Below are 13,970 nucleotides of genomic sequence, written 5' to 3' on the forward strand. Positions count from 1 at the left end.
ATATGCTTAAATCTTTAAATGACTTCTTCTTGATAACCGAAAGGCCCAGAGACCCAATATTTGACTTGTACCATGCTAGGAATGACGGGCTACCAATTTTGTTCAAATGGATGACCTTGACGTTCATTTAAGGTCACAGGGGTCAAATATGCTTAAATCTTTAAATTACTTCTTCTTGTTAACAAAAGGCCCAGAGACGCAATATTAGGCCTGTAGTATGTTTGGATGAAGGGCTACCGTGTTTGTTCGAATGGGTGACCTTGATCTTCATTTGAAGGTCACTGGGACCAAATATACTAAAATATATCATAACTCAGGTGACCGTTAAGGCCCATGGGCATCTGGTCTATTTTCAAGGTCACAGAGATCAAATTGGCTAAAATTCAGACAAAAAACGAGCACATGAGTGTATAAGGCTCAGATTAATTCTGATGTTTAAATATTTTATTTAGGGTACACCTATAAGATTCCTAACAATTTGAGTGATCAATAGATTTGTTGGCCAAGGAGTCTCTTGTTTTGAATCTTAGACAATCCTATTAGTGCTGACCACACATATTTTTCCTCTTTGAGATGATATAAAAACGTAAAGTACGTATTCAGTAATTATGGCAAGACAGCATCGGATAGTCAGTTAATTATATAAGCCTACTGTACTTTTTTTAATCCGGAAAGTTTTGCACCAAGTCGGATCCTCTTTTTCTCTGATTAGAGTCGACAGCTTGAACATATTACGAAACTGCGAACTGCTTTTTTTTACTTTCATTGTTAATATGAATTATATCAAAGTTTATTAATAATTAAATTATTTAGTAGTTTTTGGAAATAATTCAGTTTCGTAAAATGTTGAAGCTTAAGAAAGAAAGATCCACGAGGAAAATTAATGACCTCGGGGTTTTATGTAACGGAAGTGTAGATAATGTTCCGAACAGAACAAAAATATTCGCCATGCGACCTTTCTTATTTACGATTAAACCGGCACATTTGATTCGCACAATATTAAGACGGAGATGTCCAGTTTTGATACAACACAGACTAGTTTTCAAGTTATCAAAATCCGAAGAAATGAATCGGATACGTAATATCGGCATCATTGCTCACATAGACGCTGGTAAAACGACAACAACTGAACGGATGTTGTTCTACTCTGGCTTCAGCGAACACTTGGGTAGGTCGAGTGGTTGGTCTATAATTTGGGGAAATTAGTATTCATTAAGGCAAACTTGTTCGAAAATATAGGGATTTTAGGGACGGGAGGCTTAGAAAGGCGGCAGGCGAGCTGCCCAAAACGAATTTCACAGGCAGGAGTCTGAGGAAAGGACCAAAGTAGTTGAAAAAGAAAGTAGATCTATTTATAAATTTATGTTCATTTTGATAGAAAATTATCATAGAGACGCTTGTAGCTGGTATATAACAACCCGAGTTCAAGCCAATATGCACAGCATATCTATTCTACGTTTGTGTATAGCGTGGATTTATGATTGTAACTCTGAAAAATACCCTGCCCTCACTGCGGCTCAAACTAGCAACTATCCCACCACTAGACTAAATGGAAATTCCTGCTAGTCTGAGCTAGTAAGGTAACCATATACTCTCTACTTTTACATTACTCACTCCTTTAAAAAGTCTTTGTACCCGAAGACAACCACAACCCAGGTTCCATAACTCCATGGAAGCCTCTCAGTCTCCGATAGCTTTCACTTGGAGTGGTCAACGGCACCAAATCTTTAATAGGATGGAGTAATGAAAAGTAACCTGCCCACACTACGGCTCAAACTAACAACCTTTCGCTCTCAAGGCAAACATCCTACCACTAGGTTATACATAAAGGGAAATTCCTTCTGAGCTAGTAAGACGACCTTATATGTACTCCTACTTTTACAGGGTTGTTACCCCCAAAACATAGATTATGTACAAAAATAAATCAGGAGTATTTTATATTTGTTTGATTTATCTATACATGTTTATTCACACCCACGTGTCCTCATGGCTTGCTAGTCATAAGCTCAACTTATTGAGCTAAAGAGATGTTCTCTCTAGTCGAGTGGAATATTACTGCTTAGTGTAGTATTTTTTTACTGTTTCGTACCAAAATACAAAATTATCCTAGCAATTGATAGAGTAGGTAGTCTTTGTGAACTAAAGGAACAACAGAACATTGGTCAACCCTTGATACTAATTAACCGACTTTGATGCTATGTACATTTATATTGTTATAGCTCCTAGTAATACTGTACATTATAGGTTCTGTTGATGACGGCGACACAGTGACAGACTACATGGATCAAGAACGAGAAAGAGGAATCACGATCACATCTGCTGCTGTGACATTTGACTGGAATAAACACCGGATTAACCTGCTTGATACTCCAGGTAAGCTGTATCATGTGATAATACAGGTAGGCTGTGTCCTGTATAATGTGATAATACAGGTAGGCTGTGTTCTGTATAATGTGATAATACAGGTAGACTGTGTTCTGTATAATGTGATAATACAGGTAGACTGTGTTCTGTATAATGTGGTAATTCTGTAATGATTTGTGACACAGCCTGGGTTGTTGACTTGCTGTATTCATGTTTTTCCTTTTGACAGGACATATAGATTTTACGGTGGAGGTAGAGAGGTGTCTGCGTGTACTAGATGGAACAATCACAGTTCTAGATGCTGCTGCAGGTCGGTAGTTCTGTTTTTCTTTTCATTAGACTTATGATATTAAACTTCAAGGATTTCACATCAGTCAAAACACTACTGAATCTTTCTGTTCCAACATGTTCCAACTTATATACTGTAATACACTAAATATAAAAATGATACTGCAATACACTAAATATAAAAATGAAAATCGTCCAACTGAACAAGAAATGTTTGTCAAATGAGAATGTGTTTGGGATGGTAGTAGGATTAAACTATCACTAAGAGCAGCTGATTTTAAGATGTCTTGAATTCTTTTGTTGATATCTGTGTAATATATGGATTGTAACTTAGCCCAACATCCACAGACAGTGTCCTCTTCAAAACAAAGTTTGTCCATGGTTTATTGTTTGTCTCTAACATCTTGTAATATTTTCACTGACTACATGGTAATATGCAGATGTGTTATTGCTATGTTAACATAATTTTCTAACTCACCAAATTTCAGGTGTGGAGGCTCAGACGATAACTGTTTGGCGCCAAGCAGAGAGGTACAATATCCCCTCTATCATATACCTTAACAAGATGGACAAGCCGTATGCAGATTTCCAGCAATGTTTGCAGTCAATAGAGGACAAATTACATGTGAAGACAATGCCCATCTTTATACCTATCAGCTGTGATAGAAACACTATGACACAGATTGATATTGTGGGTAAAAATTTACTCACTTGGGACTTGAATGAATCTGCAAATGGAAGAAAATTTTACATTAAAAAAATCACCCCAGAGGCAGATGAGAATTTATGGGGAGATCTGATAAAGTGGAGAAGATCTGTAGTTGAGACATTAGCAGATTTGGACTCCAAACTAGAGGAACATGTGTTGTGTAATACACCTATAGCAGACGTCCCTGCCATCGATCTGGTACACGGACTGAGGCAGGCTACATTAGATAGACACGTGGTCCCTGTGCTGGGAGGAAGTTCTCTACGAAACATGGGTATACAACCACTAATAGACTCTGTATGTCTCTACCTCCCTAATCCAAGTGATAGAAGTTTTGAATTCACCAAGTTCTATGGTAAAGACTTATGTGCTCTGGTCTTCAAAATAATTCACCATAAAGAACGAGGAACTCTGACTTTCCTTAGAATATACAATGGAAACATAAAAGTAAAGGCTAACATTTTTAATGTGAACCGAAATTTAAGTGAGAAAGTGACAAGGCTACTTCAGGTTTATGCAGATGATTTCCAGGAAATACCTTTTTCTGGGCCAGGCACCATTGTGTGTGTTACGGGACTCAAGTCGGTAAGTCTCTGAACCTAAAAAAGTGACAGTCTCCGTCAGATGAAAGTCTCCGTCAGATGAAAGTCTCCGTCAGATGAAAGTTTTCAAATTGTATTTGGTTCAAATAAGAATTAAATGAAAATTATTAATGGAATTTTTTTTTTCAATGTGAATACTGCGTTAGATAAGAAATGAAAAAAAAAATGCAATTTATTAAAAATATTTTGAGAGAGGTTTTTCTGCGTAGGTTGATGTGATGAAAACAAGATTTTAGCTTAAGACTTGGTCAGCTTTCTGGTGCTAGCATAGATTTATAATAGTACATGACCAACTTGGATATTATTATTTCTTTATACGTGTATTGGAATCATGCAAGAGCTAAATTTTACTATGTACATGGTATTGAGATGTTGTTATAATATCAAACTGTTACTGAAACTTACTATGTGAATATTCAAATAAGATTCGCCAACCTCAATACTACCAGGCATATTAAAAGCAGGCTGAAAGTTGAAAGTTTGACTGATCAAGAGTTATTCCCCTTTGTCAACTTTTCTCCTATAAACTGCAGGTGAGGACAGGTGATACAATAACAAGCAGTCAGCTAGCAGCGAGACGAGCGAGGAAAAATATGCTAAAACTGCAGGAGGAGGAACTGAGTTCAGCAGGTCACATTCAGAGTTTTGATCTGCATGAAGAAGATGACATCGATGATGATGACGATATGAGTGATGCCATTCTTGCTGGGATACAGATACCACCTCCAGTGTTTTTCTGTTCTATAGAGCCGCCATCAATGTCTAGTCAGAGAAAGATGGAGTTGGCACTGGAGTGTCTGCAACGTGAGGACCCTAGTCTACAGGTGTGTATATAGGTGGTCGTAGTAACCAGGTAATGTTACATCCAATACCATGGTAACCTGGTTATGTAAATGTCCCATACCATGGTAACCTGGTTATGTTAATGTCCCATACCATGGTAACCTGGTTATGTTAATGTCCCATACCATGGTAACCTGGTTATGTTAATGTCCCATACCATGGTAACCTGGTTATGTTAATGTCCCATACCATGATAACCTGGTTATGTTAATGTCCCACCTTGGGACTGGTTATGTTAATGTCCCTTACCATGGTAACCAGGTTATGTTAATGTCCCATACCATGGTAACCAGGTTATGTTAATATCCCATACCATGGTAACCAGGTTATTTTAATGTCCCATACCATGGTAACCTGGTTATGTTAATGTCCCATACCATGGTAACCTGGTTATGTTAATGTCCCATACCATGATAACCTGGTTATGTTGATGTTCCATACCATGGTAACCTGGTTATGTTGATGTCCCATACCATGGTAACCTGGTTATGTTAATGTCCCATACCATGGTAACCTGGTTATGTTAATGTCCCATACCATGGTAACCTGGTTATGTTAATGTCCCATACCATGGTAACCTGGTTATGTTAATGTCCCATACCATGGTAACCTGGTTATGTTAATGTCCCATACCATGATAACCTGGTTATGTTAATGTCCCATACCATGGTAACCTGGTTATGTTAATGTCCCATACCATGGTAACCAGATGATACTACTCTCCATAGGTGGAGTACAAAGAAGAGACTACCCAGACCATCCTCTCAGGTATGGGGGAACTTCACCTCGAGGTTATAAAGAACCGCATTATCCAGGAATTCAAAGTCGACGTGGACTTGGGGCCGTTACAAGTGGCCTATAGGGAGGTAATCAGTGGAAAGGACATTGTTCAAAAGGAAAACTTAAACACTTGGATTGGTAACCAACAGCACACAGTTAATTTAACAATGGCTGTCAGTCATAATCCAGAGGCTGAAAAGTTCACCCGTGTCAAGATAGTGAATAGTGAAGGAGCGCCATCCTTACAGAATATAAAGTGGAAGCATATCAAGGCCATTGAGAATGGGGTAAAATCAGCCTTATCAGGAGGTAGGGTCCTTAGTTAAGCTGTTAAATATTCTGAAATACCTAATCTGACATGACATGCTCAGTTACTCTCGAGGCAAAATTTATAAAAAATATCAGATAACATTATTACTGGTAGTCATATATTGTAGAAGTAGGTTTAATGTAGCTAGTACTAGCTTCCTTTGTCATACTGGTTGGAAGTGACAAGATATTATTGTTTGTATTTCATGGAAGGCCTGTCCAAATGGTATATGATGTTGTGGAATTTCAAGGATAATAATTGAAAGTATTTCAGATGTTGTGTATGATTTTAATGCTGACATTGCAATATTAAATATTTACATTGTACAATTTATTGTATTTGGTGATAAAAATGTATTGATTCACAGGACCCATTTTGGGCTACCCTGTGATAAATGTGGAGGTGTCCCTGCTTGACTTCAGTATTGGACGAGGGACGTCACTCCCCATGATCAGTGCTTGTGCGTCCCAATGTGTACGACATGCCTTAGAGCAGGCTGAGCCACAACTACAGGAGCCTTTTATGAAACTAGAAGTGAGTCACTAGATCTACACAGAGTAATGTTGGTGTCTTCTTAACCGACTTACCTTGTATGGAGTCCTACCAAGAGTTACATCCCTTGGGTTGAATTGGATTAAAACAATCTTAAAATAAATCTAAAGTTAAGACATATTTCAATATAACATCACATTCTGTTAATGTCTGTTATGGTGTTATAATGAAGGTTGTGATAATATTGAGATTTGTAAATTGAAACAATGTTGTATTGAAGTATAGAATTTAGCATTTCGTTCATATGTACATAAGTTTGAACATGTATGTTTACCTTTTGTCAGCACTCTAGCAACTTCTTTTTGAAACAAATTTTGATCAAACTTCACACAATGGTCGAAGTCTGAGAATACCTCGGACAAATTTATGTTTTACGGTGCCAAGGTTAAGGACAAGATCACAGTTGGGCTAAATGAAATTAAGTACATTGTACTTGATTCTCGGGGCAATTTTTCTAAAAGTTAGATGATGAGGGAGGTAGTTCATTTTTTCTCATTTTATTGGTGAAAAAAGATCAAGGCATGATGTTTTTTTAATCTTATAAAACAACCATCATCCATTATCAACTGCTTCAAAATGTGGGAAACAATGATTTATCATTTATAAGGTGATGTTATTAAACCAGGAAAAATGTATGAGATCATCAGGTCCTTTTTTTACTTCAAAGTAGTTGACGGAGGGCCTGAGAACTGAATGATTACATTTTTGGGTGGATTTAGTATTCATAGAAAATTGTTGTCTCAACAAAATATATGTATTGCATTTTAATCAATGTACGTACTTGAATGGCAATTACTTAATAGAAACCAAATGATAAATTCATATTTTGTTATGGAACACTCTAAAACACACCATTAATGTCATTAAAAGCTTTTTGAGTTGTTTCCTATTGATCCATCAGTGTGAATAGTCTAAACTGAAAAATCTACAGGTTACTTGGGCAGTAAAACCTTAGCTGCAATCACATAGCTCTAGATGTCGGACAGACAATTTCTGACAGATGGTCGTTGTCGAGCAGTGTAGGCAGGTTATGAATATTCGTTCTAGTTAAACCTAAATATCTACAGTTACCTGGACAGGTAAAACCTAAAAGTCTACAGGTTACCTGGGTAGGTAAAACTTAAATATATACAGTTACCTGGGTAGGTATAACTTAAATATATACAGTTACCTGGGCAGGTAAAACCTAAAAATCTACAGGTTACCTAGACAGGTAAAACCTAAAAATCTACAGGTTACCTGGGCGGGTAAAACCTAAAAATCTACAGGTTAACTGGGCGGGTAAAACCTAAAAATCTACAAGTTACCTGGGCAGGTAAAACCTAAAAATCTACAAGTTACCTGGGCAGGTAAAACCTAAAAATCTACAAGTTACCTGGGCAGGTAAAACCTAAAAATCTACAAGTAACCTGGTCAGGTAAAACATAAAAGTCTACAGGTTACCTGGTCAGGTAAAACATAAATATCTACAAGTTACCTGGGCGGGTAAAACCTAAATATCTACAAGTTACCTGGGCGGGTAAAACCTAAAAATCTACAAGTTACCTGGGCAGGTAAAGCCTAAAAATCTACAAGTTACCTGGGCAGGTAAAACCTAAAAATCTACAAGTTACCTGGTCAGGTAAAACCTAAAAATCTACAAGTTACCTGGGCAGGTAAAGCCTAAAAATCTACAAGTTACCTGGGCAGGTAAAACCTAAATATCTACAAGTTACCTGGGCAGGTAAAACCTAAAAATCTACAAGTTACCTGGGCGGGTAAAACCTAAATATCTACAAGTTACCTGGGCAGGTAAAACCTAAAAATCTTAAGGTTACCTTGGCAGGTAAAACCTAAAAGTATATAGTTACCTGGGATGATAAAACAGTTTTTAGGTTTTAGTTGGTGGGTTGTGAGGATGACACTAGAACAAGTAAGCATCAGAGGAAGCATGAATACCAAGAGTTATGTCCCTTGGCCTAGGTTACCATGAAATAACTGTGATTTAAAGTATTTTCTTCCGAAGGCTGGATAAAATGTACCTTTTAAAGTCATAAAAAATACCTTACAGTAATTTACTTTTCCTTTAGTTACATATACATGTGTACACTTGTCATATTACAAAAGGTATAGTCGGTTTCTATGTCGTCTGTACAGCCTTTCTGTGTTGTTAGTGTCAAATATGTTTATGTCAATATGACAGAGAGCGAGCTTTGTGACCTGGTCCTGTATCATCTGATATGACCACAGTCTCATGGTTTTTGTTGACATCATGCTGACTTGGTTCACACATGTAGCTATTAACAATAATGTGGGCAGAGTTGTATTCAACTTTTTGTCGTACCTATAACATTTACAATACATTCTGCTTTTTCTGACAAAATTAATATTTTTTGTGTAATATTTGAGGTTGAATTAAGTTTCATATATTAATGTAAATTAAAACAGGCAATATTTTTTGGAAGATTTATCTTAGATTCAATATGTGTAAGTATTTGCATATGATAAATATTTCTACAAATTCTACAAGAAGTTATGCCTCTTTCTTACATTTCTTATCAAATGGATCAGAATGTAATGATTTATTATATACATGTAATTTAGATACTAATTATATATGAGTAGACATAGGTACCAGACAATGTCCATTATGGTTGTATTATAGTTAAAACAGAAATTGTTCACTCAGCTTTAATCCTCTCCCACAAACATCCTGGATCAGTGAGTCTGGAAATGTTTGATTTTCAATGAAGTATCCTAACAAAATATTGAATTATTCAGTGGTATTTCTAATGAGGTTGTTCATACTTCATTTATACACGAACATGGTAATTTCATGGTAACCCAAATGATTTACCCTAAAGAAGCTGGTGTACAGCCTTAATAAGCTGGTGTACAGCCTTAATAAGCTGGTGTACAGCCTAAACAATCTGATGTATAGGCTAAATAAGCTGGTGTACAGCCTTAATAAGCTGTTGTACAGCCTAAACAATCTGATGTATTGGCTAAATAAGCTGGTGTACAACCTAAACAAGCTGGTGTACAGTCTAAATAAGCTGGTGTACAGTCTAAATAAGCTGGTGTACAGCCTAAACAAGCTGGTGTATAGCCTAAACAAGCTGGTGTACAGTCTAAATAAGCTGGTGTACAGCCTAAACAAGCTGGTGTATAGCTATAATAAGCTGGTGTACAGCCTAAACAAGCTTGTGTATAGCCTAAAAAAGCTCGTGTACAGTTTAAATAATCTGGTGTACAGCCTAAACAAGCTCGAGTACAGCCTAAATAAGCTGATGAACAGCCTAAACAAGCTGGTGTACAGCCTAAACAAGCTGGTGTACAGTCTAAATAAGCTGGTGTACAGCCTAAACAAGCTGATGAACAGCCTAAACAGGCTGGTGTATAGCCATAATAAGTTGGTGTAGTCTTAATAAGCTGGTGTACAGCCTAAACAAGCTGGTGTATAGCCGTAATAAGCTGGTGTACAGCCTAAACAAGCTCGTGTACAGCCTAAACAAGCTGGTGAACAGCCTAAACAAGCTGGTGTACAGTTTAAATAATCTGGTGTACAGCCTAAACAAGCTCGTGTACAGCCTAAACAAGCTGGTGTAAAGTCTAAATAAGCTGGTGTACAGCCTACACAAGCTGGTGTACAGCCTAAACAAGCTGGTGTACAGCCTAAACAAGCTGGTGTTCAGTCTAAATAAGCTGGTGTACAGCCTAATAAGCTGGTGTACAGCCTAATAAGCTGGTGTACAGCCTAAACAAGCTGGTGTACAACCTTAACAAGCTCGTGTACAGCCTAAACAAGCTGGTGTTCAGTCTAAATAAGCTGGTGTACAGCCTAAACAAGCTGGTGTACAGCCTAAACAAGCTGGTGTACAGCCTAAACAAGCTGGTGTTCAGTCTAAATAAGCTGGTGTACAGCCTAAACAAGCTGGTGTACAGCCTAAACAAGCTGGTGTACAGCCTAATAAGCTGGTGTACAGCCTAAACAAGCTGGTGTACAGCCTAAACAAGCTGGTGTACAGCCTACACAAGCTGGTGTACAGCCTAAACAAGCTGGTGTACAGCCTAAATAAGCTGGTGTACAGCCTAAACAAGCTGGTGTACAGCCTAAACAAGCTGGTGTACAGCCTAAACAAGCTGGTGTACAGCCTAAACAAGCTGGTGTACAGCCTAAACAAGCTGGTGTACAGCCTAAACAAGCTGGTGTACAGCCTAAACAAGCTGGTGTACAGCCTAAATAAGCTGGTGTACAGCCTAAACAAGCTGGTGTACAGCCTACACAAGCTGGTGTACAGCCTAAACAAGCTGGTGTACAGCCTAAATAAGCTGGTGTACAGCCTAAACAAGCTGGTGTACAGCCTAACAAGCTGGTGTACAGCCTAAACAAGCTGGTGTACAGCCTAATAAGCTGGTGTACAGCCTAAATAAGCTGGTGTTCAGTCTAAATAAGCTGGTGTACAGCCTACACAAGCTGGTGTACAGCCTACACAAGCTGGTGTACAGCCTAATAAGCTGGTGTACAGCCTAAACAAGCTGGTGTACAGCCTAAATAAGCTGGTGTTCAGTCTAAATAAGCTGGTGTTCAGCCTAAATAAGCTGGTGTACAGCCTAAATGAGCTGGTGTACGGCCTAAATAAGCTGGTGTACAAGGCATCACAAGTGTAGGAAACTTCAATTTTAATGATTAATTCAAAAAGTCTACATGATTGACATATGAATTATTATTTATTTCATGTCAGCAATGGCTTGTTTCCCCTACAGATCAGTACAGAGGAGGAATGGCTGTCACCAATCCTTAAGGACTTGACAATGAGACGTAGTGAGCTGGAGGGTGTACAGTACAGGGATGGGGTACGCTTGGTGGAAGCCCTCGTCCCACTGGTCGAGCTACGTGGATACTCTTCAGATCTCCGACGAATTACCTCAGGGTCTGCATCCTTTGTCATGGAACTCTCCCAGTTCAGAAATATGTCCACTGACGAAGAGAGGAAGGCAATAGAAACAGCTACAGGATTTTCACCCTAGTATTTATTACATAATAAATGTTTGTATTAAAATCTTTGGTGATGTTTTATTTGTCAGCCTGGGCATTTCTCAAACTTACTGGCCTGTTGATTAAAATCAAACACTTCACCCTCTCTTCCTCTACTTTTACCAGTGTCATCTTCTTCCCTTCATTGACCTCCTCTCATTAGAAAAGGGTCGTGATGCTTGGCCAGCAGCATGCTGGAGTGAAGGGGTACCAAGTTTGTTGAAATGAACTGAAATCAAGGTTGCAAGGTTCAGATGTGTTTAAATCTTTAATGATCATGACTTCCCAATAAACAAAAGACCCAGGGTCATAATACTCTGCAAGTATCATGCTGTAATTGTTCAATTGAATGACCTTGGCCTACATGTATATCAAAGGACACATTGGCCAATTGTATTGAAATATTTTAAAGACTTGTTCTTAATAACAAAGAGGCCCAGGGCCATGATATTGGGTCAGTAACAAGCTGGGATGAATGGCCTTGACCTGCTCTCAGTGCCAAGTGAGTTACATCTGTAAAATCTAGCATGACCTCTTAACTCATATTTTGAGACACCAATGTTTGAGAAGGTACTAATGTAACCGATATCACCTATTCATACCTAAAAATTAATTCATTTCACTTATTTGACCGAGTGATACAAATAAATGTTTCACCATGGAATTACAGCTGCACATCCTTTCCTGATTGGCTGCGGGAAGGTATTGAGTCACCTGTCCGACCACCTGGGTTTTCTGCAGGTTACTCTGGTTTCCTCCCACGCCAGAAGATATTGGTCACCTGCCTGATCACCTGGGTTTTCTGTGGGTACTCTGGTTTCCTCCCACAGAAGGTCCAAGTGAGCTTATGCTGGGGATGTCCGCTTTTTCCTTTAAACAACTTCATATCAATAACAAAAATGCCTACAACCAAAATGTTTTGCAGGTAGGTTCCTAGGATGAAGTTAGCAAAAAAGGGAAATGCCCTCGACCCGTTATTCAAGGTCGTAGGGGTCAAATTTGTTATAGTGCAGAATTTGTTTTTGTTTTTATTAATTAAGTTGTTTTTATTTATTTATGAATTTACTGAAAGGCAAAAAAATCCCTGATGATGCACAACCATTAGACTACTTGTTACATCTAGGCTGTATGCTTTTCTGGATGTGTACTTTAGGTTTGTTAGTTTGCATCAAGTATTGGAGTACCTTGACACAGATTTCATCCTATCAATTGTTTTCATCACTGATTTCTCTTATCAAAATAAGTTGCGTTACGAATGAAGTTACAAAGAAATTGGGGAAATCTTAAAAGTCGTATAACTCTTGTAAGACCACAGAAGAGCATGCGTAAGGACAGGTTTATAAAAATGGATCAGACACACGAGATGACTTCGGATAGTGTTGTATACATACCATCTCCGGTCTGTAGTTGGTGGAGCACGTCCGGTATCCGGCCCGGATTTTAGTATTACGCGGTACAGGGCGGGACTATTTATTAGTTTCCTGTGATGCTGGGATGTGGTTAGTCTCTATAAACTGTATTATGGTGTACATTAAACACAAAACCTATACATCGATCGCGAGTTGTCTAACACGTCGGTGGAAGATTTGTGCGTAGTCCAACTTTCGTCGACTCCTCTTTTCCTCAGAAATTAATTACCCTTATATACACAACTCGTAAAAACTGGCTCCTTGAACTTCGTTGCAACAGTTGTAAAGCAGAATCACGCTGAATCGTTTTTTCAATCTTTACGTTAGTATAGAGTTGTACACCTTTAAGATTACATGACGTGGTCTATTGACAGATATGTATAAATATTTCGCGACTTGTTAAAGGTTAACTTCGGACATTGGTCTGACAGATATGTCTCAGGACATGGTCTAGCTTGGAAACATCAGTATATATGTATTTATTATTTTCATATTTGCATTCATTGATCGACATTCGTGTGCACGATCTCAGACATATGAACAATAATCTATAATTAACGTTACGAATACATGTTTAGCACGTGCACAGTCAATATCAATATTATCCTGCAATTTACGTCAGTGTATAGAAGGAAATTGTGTTAAACAACATACTTGTAAACAATTACATCAACACTACCTCAATCACACGTTTTACAGGAAATGCGTCTAAACACAACATCCTTCTGGTCTAGGAACATCATAGAATGTGTGAGGGTCATTTGTTGCAATTGTCAACGAAACGCCTTCTAGCAGACAAACCCAATGTCGGCATCTAGTAACGCAATCCTAGAGATGGAATCTAGAACACAGCCCAATGATGACGTCTATAACACAGGTACTTGTGGACATGGTTATGATATTTCTAATTCAAATGTTTCATTATAGACGAGTAAATTATTGTATTACAATCGCATGCTTAATTTGAAAAAAAAAATCGTACCTCGATCTTTTACTTGCTTACCTTTTAGTATTTATAAGGCCGAGGTACGATTTTTTTCAAATTAAGCATGCGATTGTAATACAATAATTTACTCGTCTATAATGAAACATTTGA

The 13,970-nt window shown here is 38.0% G+C and overlaps 1 protein-coding gene across 1 annotated transcript; it reads left to right on the top strand.

Annotated features, from left to right (window-relative positions):
* Positions 1–912: 912 nt before the first annotated feature.
* On the top strand, positions 913–11,490 carry LOC117323970 (ribosome-releasing factor 2, mitochondrial-like). The gene is made up of 8 exons (XM_033879540.1): positions 913–1,168; positions 2,245–2,373; positions 2,594–2,674; positions 3,141–3,946; positions 4,497–4,787; positions 5,535–5,895; positions 6,264–6,430; positions 11,195–11,490. The coding sequence occupies exons 1-8, from the start codon at positions 949–951 to the stop codon at positions 11,456–11,458; spliced, it is 2,319 nt and encodes a 772-aa protein (XP_033735431.1). The 5' UTR covers positions 913–948; the 3' UTR covers positions 11,459–11,490.
* Positions 11,491–13,970: the final 2,480 nt, after the last annotated feature.

This window comes from Pecten maximus, chromosome 3, assembly GCF_902652985.1.
Source record: "Pecten maximus chromosome 3, xPecMax1.1, whole genome shotgun sequence".
NCBI classification, from domain to species: Eukaryota; Metazoa; Mollusca; class Bivalvia; order Pectinida; family Pectinidae; genus Pecten; species Pecten maximus.

Coding starts and splice junctions, on each gene's coding strand:
- LOC117323970 (XM_033879540.1), top strand. CDS start 949: ATGCGACCTTTCTTATTTACGATTAAACCGGCACATTTGATTCGCACA. Junction 1,169..2,244: donor TGGCTTCAGCGAACACTTGG/GTAGGTCGAGTG, acceptor TGTACATTATAG/GTTCTGTTGATGACGGCGAC. Junction 6,431..11,194: donor AGCCTTTTATGAAACTAGAA/GTGAGTCACTAG, acceptor TTTCCCCTACAG/ATCAGTACAGAGGAGGAATG.